The sequence below is a fragment of the Sceloporus occidentalis genome, unplaced genomic scaffold, assembly GCF_023333645.1.
Source record: "Sceloporus occidentalis isolate IW3139 unplaced genomic scaffold, rSceOcc1.0.p SCAF_76, whole genome shotgun sequence".
Taxonomy (NCBI): Eukaryota; Metazoa; Chordata; class Lepidosauria; order Squamata; family Phrynosomatidae; genus Sceloporus; species Sceloporus occidentalis.
Genome location: NW_028317056.1, coordinates 4,345,303 through 4,367,343, shown reverse-complemented (window position 1 = coordinate 4,367,343; position 22,041 = coordinate 4,345,303). Strand labels below are relative to the sequence as shown.

At 48.0% G+C, this 22,041-nt stretch overlaps 1 protein-coding gene across 1 annotated transcript; it reads right to left on the bottom strand.

The window, feature by feature from the left end:
• Nucleotides 1-590: 590 nt before the first annotated feature.
• Nucleotides 591-21,036, bottom strand: LOC149285830 (trinucleotide repeat-containing gene 6A protein-like). The gene is made up of 23 exons (XM_089494876.1): nucleotides 20,813-21,036; nucleotides 16,927-17,014; nucleotides 14,947-14,968; nucleotides 11,404-11,727; nucleotides 7,776-10,313; nucleotides 7,319-7,486; nucleotides 6,608-6,783; nucleotides 6,129-6,209; nucleotides 5,986-6,037; nucleotides 5,692-5,825; nucleotides 5,118-5,255; nucleotides 4,835-4,969; nucleotides 4,604-4,741; nucleotides 3,646-3,723; nucleotides 3,322-3,517; nucleotides 2,809-2,940; nucleotides 2,474-2,632; nucleotides 2,219-2,359; nucleotides 1,972-2,079; nucleotides 1,571-1,792; nucleotides 1,314-1,384; nucleotides 1,080-1,219; nucleotides 591-957 (listed from the first exon to the last, which is right to left on the bottom strand). The coding sequence occupies exons 1-23, from the start codon at nucleotides 21,034-21,036 to the stop codon at nucleotides 591-593; spliced, it is 5,832 nt and encodes a 1,943-aa protein (XP_089351002.1).
• Between the last annotated feature and the right edge of the window lie 1,005 nt (nucleotides 21,037-22,041).

Sequence of the window (22,041 nt, the reverse complement as noted above, 5' to 3'; positions counted from 1 at the left end):
TTTCGGTGTTGGAAAGGCCAGCAATTGTTCTACAATGAGCTACCGGCCGATCTGCCGACACCGAAAGGGAGTTAAAACTTGGTAATACCACAATAAGGTAGGTACATCAAGGCATCTTAGAAAGAACAAGCAGTAATCATTTTTTTGTTTCTCTTAAGTACACGCTAGAGTAAACAGATACACACGCGAGCTGCTGCTGCTTCTCATGGTTTCAGGATTAAAACGAAAGTACGAAGCACCGTCCAGTGCAAAAATGTAACGTAGCTTGAACAGTCAAGGGGTGCGTACGAGGGTGGCAGATCTGGAAGTCAAAACCGGTGGAGACGCAGCTTGTTGTACACAGTTATAATATGAGTAGCGCTAATGTGGAAGTGTAAATATAGCATTATTCTCGCTTTTTCACATTGTAATATTGGCCTGCATGATTCAAGTATTTCACACTGATATGTTGGGGGGGGGGAAAGAAATGGGAAGTGTGCAGAAGAGCCGCCTGCAAAGCCTGCAGACTTTAGATGAGCAGTTCAGCCTCTAGGCTGTTTAATACAAAGAAAATAATTAAAAATAATAAATCTGAGGTCATACATGAAAGGCTACATGGGCTCTCCGTTTAAGTGATCGACAGGAAGGAAAGAGCCGACAGGAGACGGGCTGTTTAAGCCCCCGCCTTCGTTGCTCGAGCTCCCCCATAGGCTTGTGGAATAGCTCGGGTTACCCCAGAGAGAAGTGCCATGATGGTCTCCAGAACTGGTGCCAGAAGCGCCTGGGCTGTTCCAGTGATTGATATCTCCGCGGTTCGAGATGCCATGTGGGCTATCGAGGGATCCTAGCCGGCTATGCCCAGACCCCATGGACTGCCAGCCAGAGGATGGGGTCATTGACTGGCCTTGTGCAAAGAAACGACTTATTTCCTCTTCACTGGCAAATTCGGCGAGGATAGTAGTGTTCCCTAAAACACACCTGTTGGGAAATATAACAGCAGTTTACCAAAGGGGGGGGGGGGGACAAAACAAAAAAAACGCCAACAGCTTCTGATTTATCAAACAAACTTCTCCACCTAGACCAACAGACGGGTAACTTACATGTGCAGAGACTTTTGTGCCTTTACTACCTCTTCCTTGGAACTGTAACGAACTAAAGCAGTACCGTGCGGCAGGTTCAGGTGGAATGTCATCAGCGGCCCGTGCTGCATGCACAGGGTACGTAGGGTGGAACCATCAATCTGCGGGAAGGAGCACACGGCAGACGTTGGGTTTTAAAGCCCCCCAAAGACATGTGATGCGCCGGAACACCCACCACGACACGAGAAGACATACCTGAGGTGTTAGGTTTTTCAAAACTAGCCAATTAGTTATTCTCCCTGAGCTGTTTTCACTCCAAGCGGATCCTGATAACATAAAAAATATTTTAAACAGACTTGTCTCCGGAGAAATAGAAAACCGTTTGCACTGGGACTAAAGAGAGAGGTATGAGCAATAGCCCTCGCTAATGCCCCACTGCGGGGCAGAAAGAGCTCTTAACAAGATCTATAAAAGCTGCATGGTTAGAAAAGAAATGGAAGGAACATCCCTACCTGGTGTGTATCTGGAGTCAGAACTTCCCCATCCACTGCCTAGGCGCAGGGTGTTGCTATCCCAGGTGGACATGGGGGGCTTCTGACCCGATAGCCCTGGGGGAGGCCGGGACGGAGCACTGATGTTTTTAGATGTCAGCGGGACTTTCCACAGCTCGTGAGCCAGGGAGGTGTTAGCGACGGAACCAGGAGACCACGATGGTTTGGGCTCACTGTTTCTAACTGTGCGTGGAGGGAAAAAAAGGAAAAGGTTCACGTTGAATTATGCTTTATACAGGGCCTGCTAAGTACTTCTTGCTGGCAGCGCAGGCCCTTCATGATGAATAGTGAAGCGAGGGAATTAAAAGCGCAACTATCCCACCAGCCGTCTCTTTAGTGAATAACCCCATAGCGCAACGTACCTGAAGTGCTTTGTGCTGTACTGCTGTGGGGGACGCTGTAGTTGGAGGCACGGATGGATGACCAGGCACTAGTTGAAGGCAGCGTGGTGTTCAAAGATGAGGATGACCCTGTAGGGGGGGGGAAAAAAATGGCAGTTTTATTTTAAACCTGGTAGATAACGGAATTGAAAAAAACGTACGGCTACCGTGCGACATGCTGGATTAAGTATCCCAAAAGGGAGTGGGGGACAGCGGCTGGTGTACGTACCACTATTTCTATCCCTGAGGTGGTCCACACCTCGCACTGTGTTAATTGACAAGTTATTGATGACACTGCCAGGAGTGACATAAGGATCGGTCTCAGGGTCAATGTTTGGGTATCCTTTCCACGGCTCACCAGGACGAAACTCTGCAACGAAAAACGACGGTCAATGATGGAGCAAAAAGTATCACTGAAAACATGTGACCTTACAACTCCGTACTCATTAATATAAAATATACATATAGCATCAGAGGCACTCACCGGGTGGCCAGTTGATACTGCTGGAGCCATTGGGCGATTTGGCACTGGGCCAGCCATCCCCTATTGATCCTGGGGGGCTGGTCGGAGAGTTACTGCTGTTCATAAAGTCATAAGATCCATAAGGAGAATCTTCAAGCCTAAAACCACTTGAAATAGCACCTGGGAAGAGATAAGGAATTGTTACGCGCAAAGCAGGTCAAACAGTGGCAAGCGCTACAAATGTTCTAAGGAGGAAGTGAGTGAGAATCTCTATTGATGTGACAGATAAGGCGGCACGTGACATTTAAGCGGACCCCCCTGTACTGGGTTCACTTGACACATGAAACACAACCTACCATGTTTACTGGAAGTCTGATCCAGTGAAGGGTTAGAAGACATGCTGTCGACGGTTGTCCACTTTCTCAGTCTGGACTGTGGCTCTTTCATGCCTCCTAGATCCATATTTACATTCAAGTTGGAGTTCAAGCCTACGGTGAGACAAAAGCCCGTTACAGCCCCCGACACCCAGCGTGAAGGTTTGTCAACACACCGCACCGCAAGGGCAGGATCCATTCCCGCATACGTTTTAGCTGCATCTGCGTCCTGCTTTTGCCATGACCTCACACTAATTTTTTTTTTTTTTAGTAAATACAAGACCCGTCTACATAGTATTTTTGTGCACAAATAGTGCACAGAAGAGCAGAGCAAGTTAAGTCTTATTCAAAAGCAATTGGAACACAAAAAAGGGAAAAAAGGAACAAGAGGCGCAACAGACAGATCCCCCCGCATCCCCACCGCTGGGAGGTGAGACCCCTCTAAGTAGACACGGATTTAGAAGATCAGCAGCGATACTTTTCTCAGATACTGACCTAACGCAAAGCTGTTGAAAGCACTGATAGGTGAAGGTACTTTTGGCAGGTCAGGGGTAGAGTGGGGCAGCACATTCTCCATGTACGACTTCATGGGGGGCTGGTGCAATGGCTGCGGCGACTGATGAATACCTTGTTTCATCAGTAGATTTGGCTCAATCTGACGGGCCTGTTGCTGCATTCCAACAGACCGGGCCTGGAAGAGAATTCAAAGTGATGGATGCTCAGAAATTCCCAAAGATGCACCATTTTTAGCTTTAAGCAATGCAGTCGGAGGCTCAGGGTACCAAGCCCACCATGCAACATGGTGACGGATCCACATACCTGTTCCTGCTGCTGGCGGCCCCCCGAGGGCATCCCCCCTCTCTGGTTCTGCACCTTCTGCTGCTGAGCCAATAACCGCTGAAAGAGATAGTTGGATCATTACATGATCATTTGTGGCTTCATTTAACAATTAATATTCTACCGAGCAGTTGATTTGTATAGGGAGCATATGTGCTAATACAACAAAACAATATATGCCAATATGTGCTAATACAACAAAACAATATATGCTAATATGTGCTAATACAACAAAACAATAAGGGGTAATACAACGTGAGCGAGCCAGATATTTAAAGCCTGGTGATGATCGTGTTCTGTGCACTACATATGCCACCCCAGAAACAATATAAAAACAGGCACCCGTCCTACGCCTTAATAAATGGAAGTTAGCCAAGTGGATGCAGTCTCTGCCTGAATCTATAGTGCAATAGGTGTATTATATATATTGATTTATATAGCCCCATCACATGTGTAAAGGGACATAAGTAGTGCATCCTGTTGGTTGAATTAATGGTCGAATTCTCCTCAGAAAGAGTTTTCCTTTATTTAGATCATGCGCATAATCGAGACAAGGCACACAACACACAAAAGTCGAAGCGTTGTCTGATTACATGTTTGAATTACGTGGTTTATATAACCTCTTATCTACTTCTAATAGCATGCCTCATTCTGATTGGTTACTTTTCAAGCAAGTTACACCTCTTTAAGCTGCATAATTAAGAATGGCCTAGACTTAACCCTTTGCACATATATATAGAACAACATAGAGTAGGCGTGTTGGCGTGAACTCGTGCATATATCACAGACTAGACATTCCCTGCTTTCTTATGTCTTTGTCAGCAATAATATTTACGATAACATAAGCGTTTTTCTAACACATCATATAACTAGTAGGATCAGAAGCAAAATAGGCCACATGAGCTTACAATCAAGAGTAGAATGACCTCAATGGACTCACCTGTAGCTGAGTGATCTGGGAGAGCTGGGAAAGCTGGTTTAACTGGGAGAGTTGGCTCAACATGGCTACTTGCTGCGGGCCGAAAAGTGGGCTCAGGCTGCTATTGTTTGGCGGGTACTTTAACAAGGAAGGAGGGACCTAGGATGAAAAAGCAACACGTCAGTACATCCAAGAGCCAAGGCATGAAGACAGATTGTCTAAAGGACGCACGGCTCCCCGGCACCGTCATACCTGAGGGGGTATAATAGAAGGAGGCACTTGCGCGCGGAGATTAGGCTGAGATGAGTTGAGAGATTGTGCTGGGGGATGATGCGAGCCTCGGCCTTGTGCCGCACTACCAACAGCATACATATTAGGATTGCCGTTCTGCGGAAAAACAGAACGTCACGCGATTGCACCAAAAAACATGGCAATAACAGCTAAAAGATCTCTTAAATCATCTGTGATTAGAACAGCACTTAAGGATCCCTGCGCCACAAAGAGAGCGTTCACTCATCAGCCCCCACAGACTCACCTGTCTCACAGAACCGACATTTGGCATCCCCAGCCCCGTGAAAGAACCGAGAGACTGATTAGGTAGTGCACTATTTAAAGGGGGGAGCTTCATGTTCTGGTTTGACATGTACTGCTGCTCTTCTGCTACAATGCCATCCTGATCGGGACAGGCGGCAAATGGAAGGGCCCGGAGCCAACACCCAAAGGGAAGGAAGAGTGAGGAGGGAAGCCAGGAGTCCGAAGCAGAAAGCGATTCAGCGTGGTGACAGCAGCGGGGAGGAAAAAAAGCACAGAAGAGTAGGTTAGGGCAGTTTGCAAAGCAGGTATCAGGCCCGTGGAATATGGCGGACAGGATTGGATATAACCCTGCGCTCCACAGACTACAAACCACAACTGGCAACGGAGCAGAGAAGCATAGAGAGGGCAAAATACAGTCTAACCAAAGTCATACAGATGACAACATGACACTTTTTAAAATGTATTAAAGTATTTACAGAAACAAATATTTATATTTAGCGTACTCAGGCACCCATACTGGAAGCGATTTGCTTAAAAGCTGAATCTGGAGCAAACACAGCGGACAACCTACTGACCTTATCAAAGTAAGGACTGTGATCCATGGAAGACTCTTTGGAAAAGTGTCGAGGTCCAGGAACCTTCCCAACCACTCGACTGTAATCCCCAAGACCAGACTTATCCATATCCATCCTCTTGTCTGGAAAGTTGCCTGCGCACACAACATAATAATGCGTTTATCTATACTGAAAGACGCCATTCCAAAAAAAAAACAAAACCCTTAACGACTGGGATAATCTGAGGAAACGCTCAAAATACAAGGTGAAAAGAAAAGGAGTCTCTTCTACTACTCAAGACTAAGAGACACTCACCACCAGACATGTCCATTTTATTGCTCTGCATGGAGTCCTCTTGTGATTCTCTCTGCAATCACAGACACAATTACACATCTGCCAATCGACAGCGTACACGTTATACAGCCGGACCACGAAACAACAATGAAATTCACACTCACAGAAAACCCCATGTTGTTGAATTGCTTCATAAATGGGTTCATCCAGTTCTCCTCTTGTTTATTGGCATTTTTCATCATTCCCTAGGAGGAAACCGGATTGTGTATTATGTTTAAATAAGCCGCAATAACACAGTTCCCAAGCCTACAAAGACTTAACTAGACAAATTTACAGGCATCAGATTCAATATTAAAGAGGACGTTAGCTAGAGACTTTAACAACCGGTCCATGAAAATTTATGAACGATGCTAAATTTACACGATTAAAGAGTTGTTTGAAAGGAGAAGGGCTTCACAATACGAGGACGGCTACATTTAGTTAAAAATAAATAGGGGGAGAGCACCTTTAAAATATTCCAGGATACAGGCAGGTCAGCATTTAGACATGGCCGCTTTCAGCCTCAGATGTAAAAAGAAAAAAAAAAGAAAAGAAAAAAGAAAGGGATGTGCGTACAGCAAAGCGTGGGTTAACCCTCTCGTACCTTTGTGGGCATTTTCTTCATGTAAGGCGGCCAATTTAGAGACTGGTTGTTCTCCTGGGACGAGTTGCTTCTCCACATCCCAATTTCAACATCATCGTCCTCCCAGCTGTTGTGACGACCACCAGGGCCGGACATCTCATCTCCACACCAGCCACCGTCTTGCATAGATTTAGGACCTGGGTACAAGGCATAGTTTAGAGTTCCATTAGTGCACCCATAAAGGTTTTTGTTAAAATCGGCACGGCAGAAAATTATTTGTATTCATGGATCTATAAATGGACACAAATCTGCATTTTAAAAGTGCTGTTTGGCCAAATCTGATGAGTATCAGAGATTTAAAAGTAACTGCAGCATTAAAATCATCCCTCGTACCATTAAATGCCTAAATCTAGCCATTGCAGGGGGGAGTCTGGAAATGTTCACATCAAACCTTATTTTTCACGTAATGTTTAGAAAAAGCAGACACTGATAGGTTGCTTCCACGGAAAACTAATAGTTTGGGTATTTATATTAAGCTTTCCGGGGTAAAAAATAAAGGACAGTTCCCCTAATGAATATGTCCTTATGATGCGAAAACGCTCAATGTTTTGGTGGAACAGCACCCTTAGGACATCACAGAAGCCTCTCCCTAAAAACTTAGCACGCCAAAAGGTTGTCTTCCGTGGACAAAATCTTTATGTTGGACATTATACACCCGAAAGACGTCCGTACCAGGTCTGTCTGGAGCCTGCTGACTGACGGGAGCATGGCCCCAGCCGGATGTAACTGCCTCGGCGTTCTGACCGCCCCAACCGTTGCCGGTTTCCATAGGTTTACCCCACGCAGAGGTGCCGTTATCCACAGGAGGAGCGGGAGATTCTGGCCATGATTCACCCCATCCTAGTCAAAAGAGAAAAAAGATAATATATTACAAAAACTATTTAGATAATGAAACAAAAATAGATGAAATGACTCAAAACATGTATATAAATAATGGTGAATTGGGGCAACGCAGTCATTGGGCAGCTTTAGTTACTTTAAGGACTATTAATGAATAAATGCGGGGAAAGCCTTAAACATGTTAAGAATAAAGCAGGCTGCCACTTGGAATACAATCACTTCAATTCTGTCATTTTCTACGAGCTCTAAACGAGCGACGCTTGACTATAACCAGGCTCAGCGTTCTCACCGGAGCTGTTGCTCTCCTTGCTTGGCATGGCACTTGACACCGGCGGTGGTTGGTGTTGTTGGGTTTGATGTTCTGGCCCAGACGCACTGTTCGAAGTGTTCTTATCCCACATGTTCACATTCTTGTATTTGTATTTCTCGGGATCACCCCAAGCCGCAGTTCCATCATCAATTTCCATTTTCCGTCTTACGGACTCTGGAGATGGCTCCTCCCAGCCAGTTGCCTCTTCTTCCTTGGTTGGAGTGGACACCGGCCCACTTAGCCAGCCTGATGGCTTATTGGTGGCTGGCTGTGACCCCCACGATCCTGTCTCTGGTTTCTTGTTCCATTCCGCATTGTTGTTTGACTTTAGGTGTTCAGCTTCCACTGGTGCTGGGCCACATTTGGGCACTTCCCCGCTGCCCTGGTTGGCCTTGGATGGCTCTCCCCACCCTTGGGTTGCGCCTGCCTTACTGGGCTCTCCCCAGTTTGAGGCGTTATTTGAATTTCCCCCTCCACCACCCCAGGAGCTGGATCTACTGGGTTCATTCCAACCAGACGCAGACCTGTCGTCACTGCCAGAACTTGCCTTTGTTGCACCCCAATGATTATTTTTGGAACCGTCCCCCCAGTTATCACTCTGGTGCCCTCCCCACCCCTGTTTGACCTTTTGTGCATCATTCCAAGTGGATTTTTCCTCTTTACCGTTCCCCCATGATTGATTGCTCTTGACCATTCCAGTAGTAGCAGCAAATTGATCGTCCCATTCCCCTTGGCTTACTGAGCCTTTGGCATCACCCCACCCTGTAGCAGGCTTTGGATCTCCCCACCCGGATACTGATGAGGTATCGTTGCTATTAGGGGTGGGTTTGTCCACCCATCCCCCTGAGTTAGAAGTCTTTGACACAGAGCTTCCCCAAGCTTCTGTTCCATTGTCAGTTTTACCATCGAACCGAGAAGCAGCTACGGTGTCCCAGGCAGTGTTCTGTCTGACCGGCGTCTGACCCCAGCCAGTGTTACACAAGACGCGAGGGTCCAAGTCTCCTCTACTCACAATACTTTGAAGCAATGTTTGCTGGTCCACTTTCCTTCTTTCCATAGTCCTGACACCGTTTGCTTGCTCACCCTGGCTTCCAGTGCTGTCTACGCTACCTTCGCTTTCCCCAGTACCTGTACTTTTAGCCCACACGCTACTCGACTCGTTGGCCCTAGAACCCGTCGAGTTTTGCCTCATCTCGTCCTCGGCAGATTTCCAGGTGTTTGACGCCTTCCTACCGTTTTTCTCTGGGGGTTTTCCGTCATTGGAATGCTGATTGTTGGGCATTTTGCTCCAATCACCATTTGATAGATTAGTGCCAGTGTTTTGTGCTGGGTTTCCCCATCCTCTGTGACTTCCGCCAGAAGTCCCTCCGTTTCCGCTTCCCCAATGCATATTTTGGGAGTTTACCGTCCCTGACTCCCACAGCTCTCCTTTAGTCCCGTTGGCTTTATAGTTTGGACCGCTCGGCCCATTCATGCCCGGCTGTATTACGGTTGCATTCACAGTGTCGCCATTAGCTTGCCCTTTAGGGACAGAATTTTTTTCTCCGGGGTAGCTGGAGCCACCCCATGTAGTACCGTACGGTCCGCCATTTTGTTCCTCCCCATTGCTTAGGTGAGGACTGGAAGTGCCATTTGTAACTGAAGAGGAATGAAGTGGAGAATGATTCATGTTACCCACACTCCAAGCCCCATGCCCTGTAGAATTAGGCAGCTCATTTGTCTGCATTAAACCAGCAGAGTTTGGTAAACTAGAGGTCACAAAGTTAGTAGTGTTATTTGGTCCAGTCATTTCAGTGTTAAGGTTTTGAGGTTGCCCATTATAACCAGCCTTTCTTGTACCATTCAGTTCAGAATCGCTGTTCTCCTGCAGGTTCCCCCAGGAGCCAGGGCCACAGTTGCCCGATTTAGGGTTAATACTCCGACTGTTAGACACCTGACCTATAGTACTGCTCGGAACATTTGTGCCAGAATTGCCAGCCCCTTTAAGGGTATGTCCATTGCTTTCCAAAACGGGCCAGGCACCGTGGTTGCCGTTCATATTCAAAGTGCTTGGATTTAGAACTCCGTTGGCTGAAGTATTCGCAGTACCCCAATTCATCCTGTTGTGCCTACCATCCGCTTTGCTATCGGGGCCGTCTTGACATGTGCTTATCATGGATCCGTGTGGAACTCCCCACGACCCATTAATACTTCCACTGCTTGCATTATTGCTGTTGCCGCCTACCAAAAGCTTGCTTTGAGAACCATGCCCGACGCCATTCCTCATGGTATCCATCTCCTCCGGCGTCTCCCCAAACGGCACCAGGTGGTTCTTTTCAGGCCCAGAGGTCACGGAAGAGTCAATATCCATACATTCTGAGGCCAAGTCAGGGCTGCTGCCTGGGATCGATGGCCACGACGCTTTATCTGTGCTGTCTACAGTAACTTTATCCCAGTTTGTGCCTGAATCACCATTGGAAGAGACCTGTCCCCAGTGCGAATTTTCATAGTGAGGTCCTAGGCTACTGTGATTTAGATCTGCAGAGGGTTTTAAAAAAAAAAAAACCAAAAAAAAACAAGTGGTTATTTTAAGATTTCACAATATTTAAAGACTTTTTACTGAATTAAATTTAAAATTTGGATTCCAAAAAAATTACTTTATTTTCTATTGTTTGCGTTCGCCCTTCTACAATATCTCTGATTAAACCCCAGATGGAGACTCGCTGAATGACTTATAATGGGGGGGGGGGGTTTAAAGAGGAGAGTCCAAACAACATTTGAGACCCGAGCGATAGAGGACAAGCTAAAATACAAAGGCATAAATTAAATTGGATGTAGCAACTGAATTGTGAGGAGCGATGGGCATTTGCAGAAGCCTGGTGCTAGCATGCATGCCAGCTGCACACGCAAAGGCTGTCGCAACCGTGCAAAGCAGCCACGCAACATGAAAATGAAAATACAAGTTAAATAAAAGAGAAAAAAAAATGCCCCGGTGCTTAACAAATAGGCAGATAAGGCACTGCAAGGCCCGCAAGCCAAGAGGCGGAAGAAAAAAAAAAAAAAAATTGAGAAAATAATTCACCTAGCTGGTTAGGGGAGTGGCTGACCAAATCCCGAATGGGGGGCATGCCTATGGAAAAGCGAGGAAGGGGAGAAAATTAAAACTGGGGAAAAAAGGAGAGAAATGGGGGGGGGGGGGGGAACTGAAAAAAAAGGGGAGGCGAAAGATTATTTTCCTCATCTATATAACATAATACAAAATCATATTGCCTAAGGTTCTAAACAGAAATAAAGCCTGTATTCCAACATTGAATGCTTGCACAGAACCCGTGTCTAGATCAGGCGCTGGTGTGAAGATTTTTTACATAGGGGCCACACCACTTCTTAAGAGTGCCATCGCCGGACAGCTTCCCTACTTTTACCCGTCCGATGCGCTCGACCTCACCGTGATTTGCGCTTAATTTCTTTTTAATTTTACGCTTAACCTGTGTGCGGGGACAATGGAACCAGTTCCTTTGCTTATGTTCCCTCCACCGTCTCCCTTAGAAGCTCCAACCAGGACCGACCAACGGACAGAGACCTCCGGCACAGGCAAGCCGGGGGGGGGGGGGGGGGGGGGGGCATTTACCTGGTTGAGTTTCGCAGCTGCCCTTCACGTCTCGGGCCTCCGTGAGATCCTGAGCCCCGGTGCCGAACGCGGACTCTTTGTTTAACACTTTAGGGGCTTGTCCCAGGCTGGCGGCGATGCCAGGTAACGGCTGCCCGCGCTTCAGAAGATGTTTCTTTTCCTGGTGCCGGAATCGCGGTGGTACTTCACGGGGAGGGTAACGAGGCACCGGTTGTGGACTGACTGACGTGAGCCGCTTGGCATTATTATTCTGAATGCTGGTTGCTGTGGAAATGCCGATATCACCGTTGACAGGCTGAGGCTGGCTTAGTATTTGATCTGGCACTGCATGGGGCAAAAAAAAAAAAGTGGAAAAAAAAAAGTATATAAAAGGTTTAATAGTGAAGGGGACATTAACAGATTACACAGGCAATAAACATTTTCTCTTCAGAAACACAATTAAGCGTTACTAATGATTAGACGGAACATCCCACGTTTATTTACCATCCCGCGGGCAGAAGTGATCGTCGTCAAGCGAGCAAATATGGTTTTTATTCCTTCCTAACTCTAAGGAAAGCATTCTGTAAATGTTTGAATGTAGGTATAATTTCCTTTTCTTTACTATAAGGTTTGGTTATATTCAAATAAGATGTGTATATCAGACGTTTGAAGACGTGGAGATAAATCCAGAGCACGTAAGACGGAGTACCAACTACACAATGATATTTATGCCAAAAAAACAAAAACCCACACACGCAGATCTGGTTTCAAATTGGTGGCCCCGGCGGCGAAAACATGGAAACCGCATGCTTACTATGGAAAGTACCACAATATGATACATACAATATGCTGATTTTCCGGGGGCCTAGGGTCCATGTTTAACCCTTTGATTGCACGGCCGTTTACCCAAAGGTTGACTACATGTTAAGACAATAGGGAAGCCAACATCTATGGAGAAAGGACCATCATAGATTCTTTAATAACGGCATCATCAAAATCCAACGTCTCAGACCTGTATGGTGGGTTTTGGGCTTTTATTTATTTAGTTACTTTTTTTTGAACTGGACACACAGTAAGTTCTTATCATAATGCCTTGTGTTAAACAATAGAAAACCCCAGTCCTAATCACCCAGGGGGACCCCTTCATTAGCAAGACTCGTAGGATTTGGAATGTAACCAAGTTAGGCAATGACTGCCTACAAACGCGTCCTCCGGATCCGCAGATAAAGTTTCTCAGTTTTCTCCAACAGAAAAGGCATTATGGATACAAAACATCTTAAAAGTTAAAGTAACGATTTGCGTTACGCTTGCTGGCTCCAGAGGAACGAGTTCATCAAATTTCTGGCTTTGAGACTCTTCGACAGCAGGACATGTAAGTAACAAATTGACTCGGTCCTCATACAAGTTGCTGAACAGGCCCAAGGGGGCAAGAGATACGTAGCCGCAGAACCCGGAAAAGGACACATCGATGAAGAAGAACGAGGAAAAGCCGATGGATCTAAAACTCACGATGGCGCGATTCTGCCGGGAATCCAAAGCTTTAACTCACAAAAAACACAGATCTCCCCTTAAAATAAAAAAAAAACGCTTGACGTGGGGCAACTGGGTCTGTCTTCAAACCGGCGGCGTACCGAGGGGGAGGCCGACACGAACCCCCCCCCACACACACACACACCCGGACCTTTAAACACACAGATCTCAGGACACACGCACCGCGCTAAAGGGACGGCGGGTTTGGATCACGGCTAAGGACAGTAAATGTAAAACATAGGATCAGCGAAACGCCGGAGAGCCTTTAGAACCACAAAGCGTTCTAAGCTTCAGAAACGTGCTGCAGGACTTCTGGCAATCAATGGGTTAAATCGCGGGCGCAATGAAAGTACCACGAAACACACTTAAGGGCAATTAGACATAATATACAGAAATAACGTGTTATTTACTTTGTATCCGACCAAATCCCTAAAGAATGAAGGGAAGCCGCTGCGGACAAACATTAAAAAAAAAAAAAAAGAAAAAAACAAGCGCGGGCGCCGGACCCCCCGGCGATGACGTTAAAAACAAGCCTTTCATCGGGACTCAGCAGATTCCTGCCGGAGCGAAGTAAACAAGCGATGTGATCTCTAATCCGAGGAGGAGGGGAGCGGCTGCGGAAAAGCAAGTGACAGCGCTGGATATAGATGAGAGACCGCAGCACATGCTGTAACCGGAGTCCCATCCCACCCAGCCTCCCCGACGCTCAGCGTGAGTCACTGCACAGGCACGTCGGCTTCCTCAGACTCTGTAACGCAAGTAAACCCCATCGGCCCTCGGGGCAAACACTTCAACCGTGCGGTTTAACCTAGAAACGCTGAAAAGTGTGGCAACACGCGAATTAAAAGAGAGACCCTGTCCAGCCAGTAACAGCCCCCCGGCCCGGAGCGTTACGGATGATACAGACGGCCTGTATACAGAAATATCCGCCTTTATACAGACACGACGCGGTCCGAGAACCGGTCTCCTCCAACCCAAAACAGATCCGCGGCGGAGGGGAGTAAAACGATAATAAAACACATTTTCTTCCCAATTCTCGTCTGAACTACTTTCAAAAAATAAAACCCGCTTGTCTCAATGGACTAAACGCAGCGCAAACGACGTAAAAAGTACGTAATCTAATTATACAGATAGATGCCCCCCGTTATACCCCCTGCGGCTCGCGTGGCTGTCTTGCCCCCCTACTGGGCGCTTTTATTCACGCCAAAGCCTTTAGATGAAATCTTCATGCGCTCGGTCGGCGCGGGATCAGCGTTCGCTCGCTGCGCACGCCGCCTGCAGACATAACGCAGCGGGAATGGATCCCAGCGATAAGGAAACCCGGAGACGCACCGACCCAATCCAGCCGCAAGACATAAAAAATGAGGTTTCCGATTCCTGCAGAATCCCAATAATACACAGAAATGCCATTTATTGCCCTTAAAGCCCCATCTGCCGGAGGAGCCCAATCCATACGCTCCCTTCCAATGACTAAGGGACGCCGCCTGGCCGTCAACACGGCTCGCAAAGACAGCGACTCAAAGCAAAACGATTAAAATCGTACAAAAAAAAAAAAAAAAGTGAAGGCTGGGTTCCTGGACGCACGGCTAGCGAGGCTTTACACGCGTGTTTGACACTCACGTTCGAGGGCACACGGAGGAAGGCCGGCTCTAAAAAGCTGACACGGGCTGGAAATTTCACAGCAAAGCCCAAAAAAAAGAAAGAAATGGCTGCAGCCGCGAGCCCGGCCCCGGAAAATATCTACAGCGCATGCCGACCTATTAACCCCCAGTAGCCCCGCGACACTGAACTAAGATGAATTCTGACTCAACTTGGTCTGCACTTTTCCCAAGAGCCATTACAGACCGCGGGCACAGATTGAAAAGTCTAACCAGTCTACGTCAGAGGACCAGGTAACGGAGCTGCGCATGCTCCGAGATATACGTGCTCACTTTCTAGTCGAGGGGCCGCTGCCACAGACAGAAAAAGGAAATATTTACACAGCGACAAACCTTCCACCGCTGGGGTACCACGAGTGCGAAGAGCGGGACCTACCTTTGATTTTTTGTTCAGCGGCCTGAAACAGAAAAATATAAGATTGTCACTGAACGCTGCTCAATACAGAGGGAAAAAACAACAGGGGGCGCATGCAACGTCCATGGCGGAGTCCACGCAAGGACCGGCAGAAAGAGACGGCGTACGAAAACCCTAAGAGCCGAGCTGAGCACAGCGACATTTATTCAGATCCACAGCAGCTTCCGATATTACGCTCCGTTATAAAAATATACGTCCAGCCTGGACTGGATACAGCGGCCATGGTGACCTCGGCCCAGATCCAAACAAAAAAAAAATATAATATATAAAAAATATATCATTTAATATTAAGTTCCACCCAACACAGACCCCACAAAAACGCAAGCCAGCAACAGAGGACGCGTTTTAACCACTCGTTTCATCTCCAAAACACCAGGGGTCACAATTCACCAAAGTGGCCATTTAGTCGCGACAAATACGCTTGGGGGGGTCCCTCCACCGAAAAACGAGACTAGTCAAGCCCTGATAATCACCTTTTCCTTTCGGTTTCCTTTAAGTGGCGTCTCGCAGAAATAGCCGCCTCGGCATTGATATTCTTTTCTCATCCGCTTACCTTTACCTAGAGCGGCAGCCCACGAGCCCAAAAGCTTCCAGACTAGACTAGAAATCGTGTAACGGCCTAGAATTTAACCTAGCCCCCCCGAAACCGCTCATCATCATCATCATCATTATATTAAGGGCATGGATACCGGAAGCATTTTTGGGGGGTCAAGAAATAAGCAAACACTTATTTCCAAGCAATTTATTGCTTTTCGAAATCCATACTGAGAGCTTTCGCCCAGGGTGGCAAATAACGGGGTCAGAAATCTCAACCCCCAACCTCTAGTTCGTGTTGATTGGGACGGTGGACTTGTTGCTACGGTTATAACACCAGTCTCCAAACACTGCTCCAGAATTTGAAGCGTAACTCCAAATGACGAATGGAAATTATGAGCCAGACACAGAAATCGGAGAGCCAGCTGGATGTTGTTTTAGGAGTAAGAAGAAAAAAAAAAAAAAAAAAAGGTAGGAGCCGGGTCTAAAAATCTAGAAGCCGTTGCAAACAAGCCGTACGTCGGAGCGCCATAATCCGCGACGATGCTTCAGGCTGGAGCCGGGCGTTACATTTACACAAAGAAGAAACCTGAAAGAGTTGGGCTGTGTCGAGAGAGACCAACATATATATATATATATAAAAAACAAAAAAAATCAGTACATTTTCACTTATTTCACTGGCCGGGCAACCAGAGGTTAACTAAATATCAAACCCCAGACATTTATCTGAATAAGTGACCAAATATGAGAAATTCTAAGTCTAGTACCAGATACAAAGTAGTACATTAAGAAGCATCCCGCTGCCAACTCTATGGGCTACTGATACTCATCACTTGAAAGCACCGGCCTTGGAACCGAAGGAACCGGTTCGGCACATGCGCACCGAGGGGTCTCGTTAGACCCCAGATGAGTAGAGCCATTGTAAGAGCTGCCTGGCGGTAAATACATCGCGTCACACGAACACATCTTGCATGTGGGGCAGCTGCTTTGCTTCGCAGCGGCCCAGCCTGCTGGCTTTTAACTAAACAGCTATGATTTCCAGAAGAATTCAGCTGAATATTCAACAGAACGGTAAAAAGGCTGAAACGTCACTCGATACGCGATTTGCTGATCGCTGGATCCCCGGTCAGTAAGACGAGGGGCTCTTGTTGTAACGGCAGGTAAGTGGTGACCGAGGTCGGGTCTTATTAAACCCGCTTATCGAGAATATGGCTATCGGCGTGCCACGTCAGGCTGACCGGGTTTGAGTTACGGAAAAGCCATCCCTGCCACGCGATGTACCGGCACCGGCTTCAACGTCCATACTCCGAATTCGTTTGATGCAAATGCTAGCCACGGGGCTAGCGCAAAATATCTGAACGAATACCCGGTAACATAAACCCCATACACACTCTTGGCGACGACTACCTTCTTAGGGACAGCGTCCTTTTTCTTGTTGTCCTTTCTCTTTTTCCTTTCTTCCATCAACCGGCCTTCGTCTTCTCGCTCTATATCCCTGAAAAACAAAACGCTTTACGGCAACTATAAGGAGCGATCCATTTGCCCGCCGGCTTCATAGAAGGTCTGCGTTGCATACGTTAGGTTCGCGCCATCTAACGCAGTCCATTAACGGCGTCGGGGAAGCCGCCCGTCAGGCGCGGCACAGACTCCGCTCAGAACGGCTATTGATTTTCTAGCCATAAAAACGTGTTTGTTTTGCACCTTTTAATGGACGTGTCGTGTAATACAGACTTCCAACAAATAAAAGCGTCTGCTTTATTCTTTTTGAGCGTTTTACTGCCCCAGGAGATCACTTAATCCATAAAAGAGATGTGTTTAAGAGCCGCCCGCCGAGTACACCGGGGCATCCACATCGGCCGCTTTGGGGGAGTAATAATGGGCAGAGGGGGCACACGGCCGCGGCCCCCCAATATCTCATTGTTTCGTGGGGTAACTAACCCTCATAGTCTAGTCGGGTGCAGGGAGACGAGAGCTGCCGTGAGGGCCAGGAGCAATCTAGTATAATAAATGATTAAAAAAAAAAAAACATGCGCGATGTATGCGTCCGCAACAAAGCCGCACATCCAATGGACGCCTATTAACTGTACACTAAATAAATGCTAGCTTTCTGTTCTGGAGAATATATTACAGATATACAAACGACACATTAAGCTATTTACTTTACAGAGAGGGTGGTAGATAAGTGGAACAGCCTCCCAGCAGAAGTGGTAGAGGGTAATACAGTTAGGGGATCGGCATTTGGCTCCGGAATCTAAGACGAGACCAACGACTGATTAAGGATCGAGTCTTTACAGCATGAAGAACTAGAAGGGCCGCACAAGCAAGTACTTTCCCTATACTTAGAATCCAGCAGCAGACATCCATACAAACATTTGGAAGCCGTAGCTGCCGACTGTCTGGAATTTGTCTGGTGCTGGTTCTCGCAAACCGATCCAAAACAAATAAAACATTAAAACAATAATAATGAATCTTTCCAGGACTTTTTCCAAAACGTCTAACGCCGCGGAGGCCGACGTCCTACCGGGAGGCGAAAGCAGCAACGGCTGCCTCTGGAACTCCGCTGCGCGACTCAACAAAGAAACGACTATTCCTGCGTTTATTCCTCGAGACGCTCAAAACAATAAGCACCGGATTCGTTCAGATCAGAGATTTTGGTTGGTTTTTTTTTCCTCCCCAGAATAACGCAGGAAGGCGGAGGTTTAACGTGACCGGTTAAAAGCTTGGTCTGGTCGCCGGGGAATCATGGGGGGGGTGAATCTACAGACGGAAAAATGAACCGTATTTAGTAGTTAATATCAGAGTAAAAGCAGATTAATTACGCAGATGGATGCCCATCGGGGGCCGCCCTCCGCACGCTAATTATATTTGCCGGCAAACGCTTTGGCTGATAACCCTAATTATGCGTTAGATTTGAGGGGGCTTTGATGGTTTGTTAGCGTCGTTTATCGGTGGTGCGCAGGGCTGCGGATCTCTACAATGGAGTAATTGTTCTCCTGCGCGGACGCGAGCGCGGCGGCGCCATCGGGACTGGCCGAGGGGCTCCGAGGAAGCTTTTCGCGAGCGGCAGAACCCTGCGTACCGGATGCGAGTGGCGTTTCTGGACACGGCGGCGTTTCCACAGCGTACGCGTAAATAAATCGGCCTCGTAGATGCAAAAGTTTGGTTTTCTTTCCCAGAATTAGTGCTTCTAAACCAGAGACGGAAAGGACGCTCTGCAAACTCGTGCCGCCCATAAAACATTTCGCAACTTGTAAAATAAAGCAAAAATATGTGTTTTTACGACAATTTGGTACACGGTTTATAATCTATTTTTGCTCGCCATGCTTTATTTCACTTGCACCGCGTCAGCCTCTGAACGCTGTAGAAACCTCAATAAAAAGAACAGATCCGTGCCGCTCGGTAACGAGGTTGGCAACTCCTTCCTATTGGCCGGTCGTCAAAATGCCAGATCCTGGAAACGCGTTTTGCTTTTGAACCCAATGGATGAAGGCAGCGAGCGACCTCCGGCCGTCCTCAGACCTCTCCGGCGCTTTCCGGCATCTCTATGGCAGCAACAGACGGCCGGCCAAAGGTCGCCGGGTACTTTTACCAGCTAAACCGATACACGGCATTAACCCCGACGCCTCACAGGGTTAAAGTCACCATTTAGGCCGCCAGCGGGAGGTGGGATCACTAAACGTGAGAGAATAAAACACTAACTGATGATCTCCCTGGTGCTCACGTCAGGAATGGTCCGACAGCCCATGCGCGGCTTCTGGCTACACACTGCATCAAAGCCGACCTTTTGGGTATGGACACCGCTGGCTTCCGTACTCTCACACGGCCATAGGAAGAGGGGGCTTCATAAACAGCGTCCAAAAAAAGGGGCCCGCCAGCCAAAAAAGCACCAACACTATACACACCGTGCTGGCACAACCAGCGGCAAATATATATCACATATAATATATATAATACATACGTATCCTAACGCTGCCAGTGCCGGGGATTTCCAATATGGCTGCCTGGACGCTATGCGTGCTCAACCAGACCGGCTACTGTTTATTCCAGGCTAGCACCTCTAGATTGTAAGCTCCTCGGAGCAGCGCCCATCCTCGCATCTTTCTAATTATTATGTTATATACTACTTGCTATGTCTTGTCTACCCGTTGTACAGCGCTACGGAATATGATGGTGCTATACATAGCAATAGTGCAGTTAGCCTGGCAGCCATACCTGTATTTTTATTGGCCGAATGCACCTCCTACAAGCCAATGAGCTGGAGGGCCGGGGAAAGGGCAAGCGGTGGCACCGGGGTAAAGGGGACAGCCGCCGCATGCGTTAAGGTGCCCATGGCGGTCGGCATCCCTTTGACGTTGGGGAGAGGTCTGCATGCGCGGCAGAGATCGCCGGCGTCACCGAGCCGCGGAAGGCTGGGAAGCTGCCGTTTATTTGGTTTACACAAAGAATTTGTTGCTTAGGAAGTCATTTCACAGGAATCCCGTCTGGCTCTTACCGCAGGTTCTGGCCTGACAGGCGGCTTCCCATTGGCCGGCTCGGCAGCGAGGGCTTCAGTCACCTAAACAAAGTCTATTTTAAGGGCTTCGGAAAGCGCCCCGGGGCTCGAGCTTCGCTGTCAATGCAGCGCGGGCAGAGAAAGGGTTAAACAAGCAGTTTCTAATGCGACTTCAGGGCATGTCTTCTTGTAACATTATATATATATACATTACATGCAGCCTACAATCACTGCGTTAATGGCCCCCACTTATCTGTTAAGGTATTTTCTCTGAGAAGCGTGGCTATTGCCGGTCTCGGAAACCGGCGAGTAAACGGTTAAAAGCACAACAGCAAACAACGCTGACGGCAGCTGAAAATCGAGCCGGCGGCCGGGGCCACTTTTTGTCTTTTCTATCCAGGGATCAAATGCGTTTTGGAAAGCGGCAGCAGATAACGGCAGCGATAGGCGGCCGTCGTGCTGCCGGGGCTTGGGGGAGGGGCTCGCTTCCTCGGGAACCATCCCGACAGCCGCTCAACGCTTACGGCCCCGATTAACCTAATGCAAAGTATTTCAATTCTAACGTTAGGTTTTATGCTGCTCGAGGCCCGTGCAAAAAGAACGTTAGAAAACGGTATCCATCGAAAACTAGAGGGCAGGAGAAAGTTTTACTTTACCGAGAGGGTGGTAGATAAGTGGAACAGCCTCCCAGCAGAAGTGGTAGAGGGTAATACAGCGAGGGGATTTAAACATGCATGGGATAGACATACGGCTCCTGAATCTAAGACGAGACCAACGACTGATTAAGGTTTGAGTCTTTACAGCCGGATAAACGGGTGGACTAGACGGGGGCCGGATGGGGCCGATCTGCAGGCAAATTCACTGTTTGAAACAATATGGCAGTCGCTGCAACGCTCGGCATCAACGGGGAAACGCTCCGCTCCATTACGAGGCCGCTGGGTGAATAACGGTAACGGCGGCAAGCCGAGCCAGACACAACGGACGTACGACTGTTTATTATTCACTGATGTGTATGGCGCCACCATATTCCGCAGCGCTGTACAAAGGGGAAGCGCCTGCCGAGGGAACGCACATTACTGTACATTAGCAGCGGAATAACTCGTCAGCGGGGGTGGTGGATACGTCCTCTGAGATAAGACGTGTTTACGCGGCCGTAGATAAACAGCGAGCGATAAGCCCAAAATAAAGCAATCATCTCAAACAAGGCCGCGCTATTAAGATAGAGAGGAGCGGGTGCATGCGCCGCGGTGGCCCTCGGAAACCGGCAGCGGGGGGGACCCGATTTTAGAGAATGATGTAACGCGCGCGGCCCGCTTTCCCATCGGCGCTGAAGACTTTAACCCCTTCAGTGCCACGCTTTATCAGAGGGGTCCCTGCGGCAACGTGGTACGGCTGGTTAACGTAAAGCTGCGGTGATCGCAGCGTAACGCGAATTACACGAAGCGACCGGGTGGGATCTGGAGTCCGTACGCGGCTTGGATCACCAGCGACCGCCGCCTGATGCCCCCCAAAACAAACAAAAAGTGCGCGTTAAAGATCATTGAACATTCAGGCCAAGCACTAAAAAGCAGCTGAAACGGTAAAGAGGATCCCGCGTCCCGAAGAATGAACCCCGACTGAGCCGTGGCCCTACGGCCAATGACACGCAGCCCCCCCGACCACCAGCGTCACGCTCCAATGAACACGGAAGGCTCTTCTTCACTGTATATGCACGCAGATTACTTTCCTTAGAGCTCGTTAGTGCTCAGTAAACGTATCTCTGACTATTTAAGGGATAAGCGAGAGATTCTGTGGCGTTCCTCCTCTGAGAAGGGGCCCGACGAGTCCTTCATACAGAACAGCAAACACGGCGATTGGTAAACACAACGGACACAAACACGTCGGCTCCTACCTGCGCAGGTTCCTTCGATGTCTTTGGTGGCTGCAGCTTCCAATTCTCTGCAACAGAAACGGGAATTAACAGCGAGAAAACTCGTGGGCGAGACGGCGAGCAAAGTGCCTGAAAAGCCACAAAATATACCCTCGGAGCA